We start from the raw sequence: 9,483 nt of genomic DNA on the forward strand, positions 1-9,483 counted from the left end.
TAAAATAGTATTTATATTTTATAATCAATGCATATAGCCTATAGGTAATAACATAATCGATAGCGTTCGAAAAATAATCCAGATTCCAGATAATCAACGATAAATTTAACATTGGTCGAAAATTACAGATGTTTTTACAACCGAAAATTTCAATTTCATAAATTCCAACAAAATTGTGTGATATTTTTTTCATATGGCGGAAAAGGAAAAGGTACAGTTTTCGTCGGAACCGCGGGTCATGACTCGTGCTCTAGATAAAAAATATCGTGCATTTGAAAACATTCATTTAATATTTCACTTACAAGCTTTTTACATTTTTAACGTTTATAACATGTTTATTTTTCAAATAATTCTGTTGAAATTTTTTTTGTACTAATGCAGTTTGAAAATTACCTGTTTCTTACCCGAGTGCAGTTACTGAGTTCGACCATTACATTTTTTTAACCCGAGTGCAAAAATCATTTGATCATTTATTTTAGGTAAAAACTGAAAAGTGCAATTCACCTTCACCATCACAAATTCCCGAATGTATTAATATAAGGCATACCTGGTATGGTTATTGGTCACTATGGTATTACGCTGAATGGTGAATACACATTATATTCGCTAGGAGTGCTATAATACCGTTACGGAGATCCAGTTTAGGAACCCCTTATCACATAGCTTGTTTATTAATTTATTACACAGTTTATTATCACCACTTATCACACTACTTATTAATACTTATAAGCTCACTTACTACTCAACTTATAATTTCCCGTAATTTTTATTATTATTTATTACTTATTACTTTATCATCACGTCTGTAGATTTGATTTTTTTTCTCACTCAACTTCGGATTCCGAGCACATGTAACATACTAACATGTTGCTCTCGGATAATTTTTTATAAACCGTTTAAAGTTGTGTTTACTTTCTTAGTAGTAACGACTAACGATTAAGTACAGCTGTTGTATATTTTTCTAAATAGATTATATATTGTAATATTTTCTTACCTCAGACTTTTGAATAGATAAACAAACAAAAGACGTATCTACTTAAAATGGATTTTTGTCACACAGATGAAGAGAACATAGAAGAAGAAAAAAAGAGCTTCCAAAGAATAATAACAGCATTTATGTTCTATAGGTAATACAATTCTATTATGATTGTTTTTTTATTAATATTGATCATAAAGAATTGAGAAGTATACAATATTACATCCGTCAACCCATTGTTCATAAAAATAAAAATCCTTGGTAGTGCTCGATATGTATTTTAATACTCTATATAACTATTATGAATCTACTTTATCTCATGTGTATCTCTAACAGATACTTTTTTAGTCTTTTCAACAATTACCTGTTTCATCTAATTGGGAAAACATATCAGTTTAAAGTTTGACAATATATTATTGATAATTTTGTGTGTCAAAAATAAATTCAATAACATAATTAATATTATTTAATAATATAATTTATTAAATTGATGATTAATTTCATCATTCTTTTACTTATCAAAAATCAATTCTCTTAAAGTGCTGACACATTATATTTTAGCTTTTGAATTGTTAAACAAGTAGATAATTTAGTTATACAATAAAAATATATTGAATTATTTTATTTTAATGTTTTAATGTTTCCTATAACTAATTAAAAAAATATTAATAAAAAATTGCTCATACTATTTATATTCACCTATACATGAATAGTAAAATATTTTAATTTTAATTACAAAATAGTAGTCATATTAATAACATTTTTTTGTTTTCTCAGAATTCATTCTCTAAGCCGACTTACCAAGACCATAAACTACTTGAAATCATTACCAGAACAACATCAAAGACTATTGATTAACTACAGTAACAGTTTGGAAACTATAAGACATTGCGTAGATTATAATTATAATGTTATATTAGAAATGATTAAAGATACTGCATATTTATTTGAAAATCAAAATACTCCTAGTCTAGATGGTTGGGTAATGTTAATCACATAAATAAATAAATATTACAAGTATTAATGCTTTTAATTTGTGATTTCTCTAATATTTAATGTTTATAGCATTCAACTGATAAGTACACACCAATTGAATCTGATTTGGAAAAAGTTCAATCAACTCTGAAACAGTTTGTACGAGATTGGAGCACTGAAGGAATAGAAGAACGTAACACTTGTTATAAACCTATAATTGATGAGATTTTAAAAGAATTTCCATTAGAATCGTATGTGTTACTTATCCTTAGTTACTTTGTTACATATTAATTAAAACAAATAACTTCAGTGTTACAGCATCTGAAATTAAAATTTTGGTACCTGGTGCTGGTCTTGGAAGATTGGTATTTGAAATTGCCAAATTAGGATATACAAGTCAAGGAAATGAGTTTTCTGTGTTCATGTTAATAGCATCAAATTTTGTTTTGAATAGGTAAAAGTAATTATTTTTTTAAAATATTTATGTTTGTATTTTTTCAATTTTTTTGTAACTATATAATTTTTTAGATGTCGAGGTGTTAATATGTATGTTCTTTATCCGTGGATTCATCAGTGTGATAATAATTTAGAAACTGAACATCAAATGCAATGTATTTCATTTCCTGATATCAATCCAGCCAAAGAGTTACCACAAAGTGCTCATATATCAATGGCTGCTGGTGATTTTTTACAAGTATATGAGTTTTCGATTAAAATGTGTTAAGACATTTACTTTATACAAATGATTGTAGGTTTACACAGATAAAGACGAATGGAATTGTATTGCCACATGTTTTTTTATTGATTGTGCCAATAATATAGTTGCATTTATTGAAACTATTTATAAAATACTTAAGCCTGGTGGCATATGGGTTAACTTAGGGCCATTATTATATCATTATAGTAATGTGTTTGACCAAAATTCTATTGAACCAAGTTACCAAGTTATTAAAGAAGTAATTAAAGGGATTGGTTTTCGGTTTGAAGTAAGTTTGGATCTAACTCAAATCTCAAATGTTACTAAAATAATTGCCTGTTTTTTTAGAAAGAAATTTTAAATGTGCCCACAAAATATGCACAAAATCCACAGTCAATGTTACAATACGAGTACAAAAGTGTATATTTTGTGTGTCGCAAACCTAAATTTCCATTATCATTAGAACCGTCAACATCTGATAATGAAATTAACGAAAACGGAATAGATTTCCCACTTAATGATGAAGAAGTCTGCTCAAACGATTTCAGTGGTGATAATGATGGTCATGATGCAGAAGAAACCAATTGAAAACTCAATCGATTAAGACTTAATTTTTTAATATTAAGATATTTTTGTGATGATAATAAATAATAATATTAATATTGTAAGGCAAATTTCATTTATCTTTTCTTTTCTAAACACACTTTTAATTATATGTGTATTTTGATAACCTATGACAACAATAATTTGAATCTCATTCAAAAACACTTGATTAATATATTATTTAAAGTTAATGTTTAACATAATATTATATTGAAGGCTAAGTACAAAATCAAATTGTGTCATTAATTAACATTTCATGCTAAAAGACTATTTATATTAAATTAAAAAAATATGTTATATTTAAACTTTAAATATCAATTAGTTCATAAAATAACTCATTACATTATAATTGTTACCTAAATACTAAATACTTTATAAAAACATTTTGTTTTTTATTTGTACACCAAAATTGTTATAGCGTAAGAACTATTTTTACAAATATTTATAAACTTAAAAGCAGTCTGATGTTTTTTTAACTTTGACTTATAATACAAGAAAATAATAAGATATTATTTTCTAAACAAACATAATTTTATTTTAGAAAAAAAATATTAGTTTGATTTTTATGCATGTAAAAAGAAAAATAAGAATAAAGAGTTTTATGGAAAAACTTTTTTATTTTACAATGTGATACATATTAATGTATACAACTGAAGAACATGAAGCGTATAATATTAGCTGAAAATAAAACAAAAATATTAATACTTTTAAAAATACATAATATTCATTTTTATATACTACATACCTATTTTTTATCTTGATTCTGCTTTATGTTTAGGAGGCTTAAAAATTTTAATTTTTTTACTTGATTTTTTGGTTGATTCCTGAAATGCTTTCCAACTGTTTACTCTGCTTTCCCTTGATTCCTACATTTATAAATATACTTTAAATTCTGTGGTAAATAATGTTAAATATAATATAATTAAGGCACTGTGATTTTGTAACACACTGTTGAATAAATGAAAAAAATATAAATATATTAAGATATTAAACCCATAGTTTGAACGCTTATTGTTAAATAAATATGTATGTTGAACAGTTTAATAGTTACATTATATTTTATTTATACAGTTATTAAACATTATTTTTTACAAAATTAAATCAAAGTGAACTATAAAATAAAAAAATTTGAACAATTTATTAAATAATCTGATATTTCATTTTCTTATTACAAGTATCATTAAAAAAAAGTAAATAATTAATTGTTTAATTTTTCTTTTAAGAAAACTGATACATTACTTTTATTTAAAAAAAAATTTAAATTGTTAACATTAAATATGATTTCTATCAATTATAAATTATAAGTCACTAATTTGTACTCATAATAATGCATAGGGGAGCCAGCTTTTCAGCAAGGTTTTTTATGAAACTAATAATAAAAAAATATATTTTCTAAATTTCTAATAATATGACAGTTTCAGCAATGGTTACTGGTTTCTTTTGTGAAAATAATGGCTGAGCAACAGTGTTAAATATAAATCTAAAGTCCTTAACCTCAAACCACTTAAACATTCAAACCTGATTATGCATTTTGAATGTTAGAAAATTGTTGTAATGTTTTTAAAAAGAACACATTCAAAACTGTTACAATATTTTTGTTTAAACCAGTGGTCGGCAACCTTTTTAGACTCCCGGGCCACATTCATAAATTAAAAAGAGTTCGCGGGCCAGACAAAAATTAAAATTTTATATTCCAAATTATTTACTAAGAAAAAAAATAACTGTTTAAAACTTTAAAATATTAGATTAATAGAACATAAAAATTACAGTTTTTAATAATATTATTATAATATAAAAGTATGGAAATTACAACTGCTTAATAGGCTTAATGTGATTTTTGTTGTTGGATATTATTTATTATGTTTTCAATTTCCACATTAAAATTACTTGTGCTGGCTCTAAGTACATGGTGGAGATGATCATCAGTTAAGCGTGAACGGTATGGGTTTTTAATTTTTTTCATATGAGAAAATGCCTGTTCACATACGTAATTGGATCCAAACATACTGAAGTATTTCGCAGCTATATTTTTAATTTTTGAAAATGATGCAGGAAGTTCAGCGAAAAAAAGTAAAGGCGATGCTTTGAATGAGTCTTTTAAGATATCTTGTGGCTGCAAATCTATTATTTCCATTTGAAGCTCAACAGGTATATCTTCAACATCAATATTAAACGGATTGGCGAGTAGTTGAAAATATTGAGAATGTCGTTTGAAATCTTGAAATCGATTATTAAATTCTTGTTGAAGTATCGAAATAGCTTCAACAAATTTAACTCTTGATAATGAAAATTCTGACGATTCAAAAAGTTTTTTACAATTCGGAAAATGAAAAACGCAATGTTACTGAGCACAATCGAAAATTAAGATTATAACCCAAATACACTCGTCGTATCTACTCTATCTTATCGGTAACTGTCAAAGTGTCAAGGTATATCCACTATTATAAAATATGACTGATAGAAACGTTCAACTATATTTATACAACATGATTTTTTTTTATATGATATTCAATTAAATTTCGTTGTTATAGAATTTAAAGCGGGCCGTATTTAATAGACTCGCGGGCCGGATGCGGCCCGCGGGCCGCCGGTTGCCGACCACTGGTTTAAACCTATAAATATCTAATACAACCATATTCATAATTTTGTGAGAGAATTTATTTTAAACAACGTTCTTATATCAAGCCTATAAGTTGGAAAAAAATTTAGGAGGGCCCTCAGACTCCTGGAGCCAATCCACTGTAGTATTGTTTAAGAGAACCTGTGCACACTTATGTTAGTACTACCTACATTATACTAAATAATAATCAATAACTAAACTCACATCAAAGTTTTTTTGCCATTCTTTTGACACTGTTGCTTTTTGTTCTTCATCTATTTCTTGTTCCCGTTTCCTTTTTCTTTCTTGTAATTCTCTTGCTTCGTGATCTTTTCTTTTGCGTTCTAAATCAGCAAATAATTTACACGTTTGAACATAAATACTACGTTTCATAATAGCTGGATCATCTTCTTCAACTTTTGTATCTTTGCCTTCTTTTTTCAATTTTTTTCGTTTCTCTACAACCATGAATTCAGTCATGTCTTTGGCTTCCTGTATGATCTCGAGACATTTTTTTCGAGATTCATCATTATCAATTGTTCGCCATGCACGATTAACAGTCTCAAAGGCATTGTTTGCTCGTTCTAAATCATCCTGGTTTTTATCTGGATGTACCAAAATAGACAACTAAAATAATTGATAGCAATTAAAACTGTAGTTATAAAATATAAATAATTTATTTGAAAAAAAATTAAAAATTAATTAAACTTGCTCTTTTATATTTTTTCTTCGCCTCATCCAAAGGTGTGTCATGGTCTAACTGGAGTACTTCATATGGATTAAGATTGAAATATGAAGCTCCAGGACGCAGGAGCCTATCAATCTGTTGTTTAGATGTCAACACTGAATCACGTTTTTCGATCTCTTTTACCTATGATAAAAATCACAACGAAATGACAAGCAGTTCATTAAAGATATGTCCATCAACTTACTTCTGTATAAAATTTATCAAACTTTTCATTTTTCATTGGCGATTCAGGATCCGTCGACTTGTTAGCCATACCTATATACCGACGGACCGTCTATAGTTTAAGGTCTATTAAAACTGAAGGCCACAAATGCATTAATTCATTTGACTTGAAAAGTAAAATCACAGATAGGTCTTGGCGCCTGCGAACGATTGAAATCTAAAAACGTTCTTCAGAATAATATTCCCACCGGAAAAAAACATAATATTTTCGTAAGACTTAAAATGCAATAATCACTTACACTAACATTACCTATAGTAATAGAATTAGTATAACTTTGAAGGCACTAGCTAGTTATAGCCAGGTACTCACTACTCACTAGTCACTACTCAATAACAAATAACAATAATAAAAACGTTATCAATTTGTTTATTTTTATCTTTATCATTATAATTTTAACTATAGATCACGGTCTTGGAAGATTTTCTAGATAATAATTTATGTAGATCTTTGTTATTCGTGAATTATTGAATTATAATAATTTTAAATTTAATATTTATCTCAAATATCAGAAAAAATTTTATTAATAAATTAATGAATCTATAAATTTTATGAGACGTATAGATTAGATAGATATTATTTTATAACATAAAATATTTATATCTTTAATTGTAATTATTTATTAATATATTTATGTATAATGTATGTATACGAGTCCCCAGAGTACCTAAGTTAAAGAGTAAAACATTATGAAAATTTTACATTTTTTCAATCCGATTTTTTTCAATACGATTCGTAAAAATCGCAAAAAATTGCAAAATATTTTGTAATTAGAAATTCATAAAAACGTTTATTTTTATATCTAAGTTTTTAAAATTTAATACAAGATTCCTCATAAGTAGACTGAAACTATGAAGTATTAAAAATTAAAGTCTATGTGTGTTTATAATATATAATTATATTTAATACAGCAATTATTTTATATACACATTTTAAGTTCAAATTTGAATGAAAACGAAATTACTTATTTTATTTAAATGATAAATAACTATATTAATTATCTTAATATAATTGTTAATATGTTATTATCACTTACCAGGGCTCGGAACTTATAGCATTTGCTTATTTTTATAGATTGATTTAAAATGTAGCAGAGTGGTATGGAAGTATATTATGTCATGTTAAGACACGTTCAATTATGAAATTTGAAAGTGCTTTTTTTTTTGCTTTTTTCATCGATTTTTTTAAAAAAAAGCTTATTTCCAGTTTTACTGATTATTTTTGCTTTTTTGACCAGTTTTTCTACTTTTTATGGTTTTTTCAGAACCTAACCCGCAGAAAATCTATAAACTAAGGCAAAATGTCTCTAAAGTGAAGTTTGGTCTTTTTATAATGTAAAGATTTTTAGATTTATTTATTTATTTTTTTAGTTAAAAACTTTTTCTAATAATTTTGTTTCAGTATTTTTTGTAATCTTTAATAATATTATTTTTAGTACAGTTACAAATTATATCTAGTACTAGTAGTACCTACTTTATCATGTAAAAAGATAGTTTTTTTTTTAATTATTAAATATTTTGCTCAAATTTAAGTATTTAAATAATTAAATGCTTATTTAAGTGCTTATATAATGATGTTTTTAAGCGCTTATTTTAATGATTTTAAGTGCTATAAGTCCCGAGACCGGGTTATTACATTTTGAGTTATATATTAAGTTAATATAATATGATTATATAAATACTAATAATAGAAAAAATTCAATATTTTTGTGGAAAAATTATATTAACCTACTGTAATACTATAAGTAAAGTTAATAGCTTAAAAAAAATCATACCGTGAAACATGTTTAGTGATATAGGCTGACAGGCCGTTTCCGCTCAGGATCGTTTTTTGCATTCGATGATAAATTATTGAATTCAAATTCCATCACACCCATATAATAGTTACCCACTCGACACTTAATGTACAGTAGAGCGGTACCCACTTTCCTACCTTTTTAAGGGGGGAGTTTAGATAACATTACGAATATTTACAATGTACAGTTTACACCATGTTGTTTTGTTTACACTCAGCCAGACGTACAGTAACTGTTGTCTGTTACTACTTTTATACAACAGTTGGTTGCAAAGTAAAATTATTCAAAACACGTCATACCATATTTCTATGCGCCGTATGGGTTGTATAAAAAAAATGTATAAAAGATCTTTCAAAAAATACAAAATTAAATAATTTGGTAATAATAGTTGAATATATTATAAACTATAATAAGAAACCAGAATCAATCAGGCGATATTTATTTTTATCGTCTGACTATAAATCATTTATTTTTTATTTTTATCAAATTTTACTTAAATCTTAACAAAAATATAATGTTAAATTGAATATTTACTTTTTAAATAAATGTATTTTTAATTTAATAATACTATTGAAATTGGGTTACTATAAAAGTTGACAGTCCAATCATTGGACTCCAGTGTATAGATAATAAACTTTTAAGTTTCTATAAATAAGTACATCATAATATAATTTAAATATGTACCTTATGTATCTCCACTGTGTCTGTCCGTCTGCAGTTATTGGTACATAATTTTGATTGTCAATTTGGTTAATGAGAATATAGATATTATTTGTTACAATATCATTAATTTTATAACAGCTACCCCTCGAAAGTAAATTTAAACTAACCAGTATTAAAAGAAAAAAAACGTAGTAATTTAATAATTTT

At 25.9% G+C, this 9,483-nt stretch overlaps 2 protein-coding genes across 6 annotated transcripts; one reads left to right on the forward strand and one right to left on the reverse strand.

Annotated features, from left to right (window-relative positions):
* The first annotated feature begins 178 nt into the window (after positions 1 to 178).
* On the forward strand, positions 179 to 3,322 carry LOC132929731 (carnosine N-methyltransferase). The gene is made up of 8 exons (XM_060995279.1): positions 179 to 211; positions 1,012 to 1,127; positions 1,754 to 1,958; positions 2,042 to 2,202; positions 2,262 to 2,405; positions 2,480 to 2,645; positions 2,704 to 2,937; positions 2,997 to 3,322. The coding sequence occupies exons 1-8, from the start codon at positions 194 to 196 to the stop codon at positions 3,234 to 3,236; spliced, it is 1,284 nt and encodes a 427-aa protein (XP_060851262.1). The 5' UTR covers positions 179 to 193; the 3' UTR covers positions 3,237 to 3,322.
* Positions 3,323 to 3,848: 526 nt separating this feature from the next.
* LOC132929735 (dnaJ homolog subfamily C member 8) lies at positions 3,849 to 8,705 on the reverse strand. 5 transcript variants are annotated; one of them, XM_060995287.1, is made up of 6 exons: positions 8,593 to 8,705; positions 6,783 to 6,988; positions 6,563 to 6,721; positions 6,076 to 6,477; positions 3,997 to 4,117; positions 3,849 to 3,929 (listed from the first exon to the last, which is right to left on the reverse strand). In XM_060995287.1, the coding sequence occupies exons 2-5, from the start codon at positions 6,849 to 6,851 to the stop codon at positions 4,004 to 4,006; spliced, it is 744 nt and encodes a 247-aa protein (XP_060851270.1). In that variant the 5' UTR covers positions 6,852 to 6,988; positions 8,593 to 8,705; the 3' UTR covers positions 3,849 to 3,929; positions 3,997 to 4,003. The 5 variants fall into 5 exon arrangements, with proteins under 5 accessions (XP_060851270.1, XP_060851271.1, XP_060851269.1 ...); XM_060995288.1 differs by having other exon boundaries at positions 6,783 to 6,977; positions 8,593 to 8,676; XM_060995286.1 differs by lacking the exon at positions 8,593 to 8,705 and adding an exon at positions 7,071 to 7,194 and having other exon boundaries at positions 6,783 to 6,977.
* Between the last annotated feature and the right edge of the window lie 778 nt (positions 8,706 to 9,483).

This window comes from Rhopalosiphum padi, chromosome 4, assembly GCF_020882245.1.
Source record: "Rhopalosiphum padi isolate XX-2018 chromosome 4, ASM2088224v1, whole genome shotgun sequence".
Lineage (NCBI taxonomy): Eukaryota > Metazoa > Arthropoda > Insecta > Hemiptera > Aphididae > Rhopalosiphum > Rhopalosiphum padi.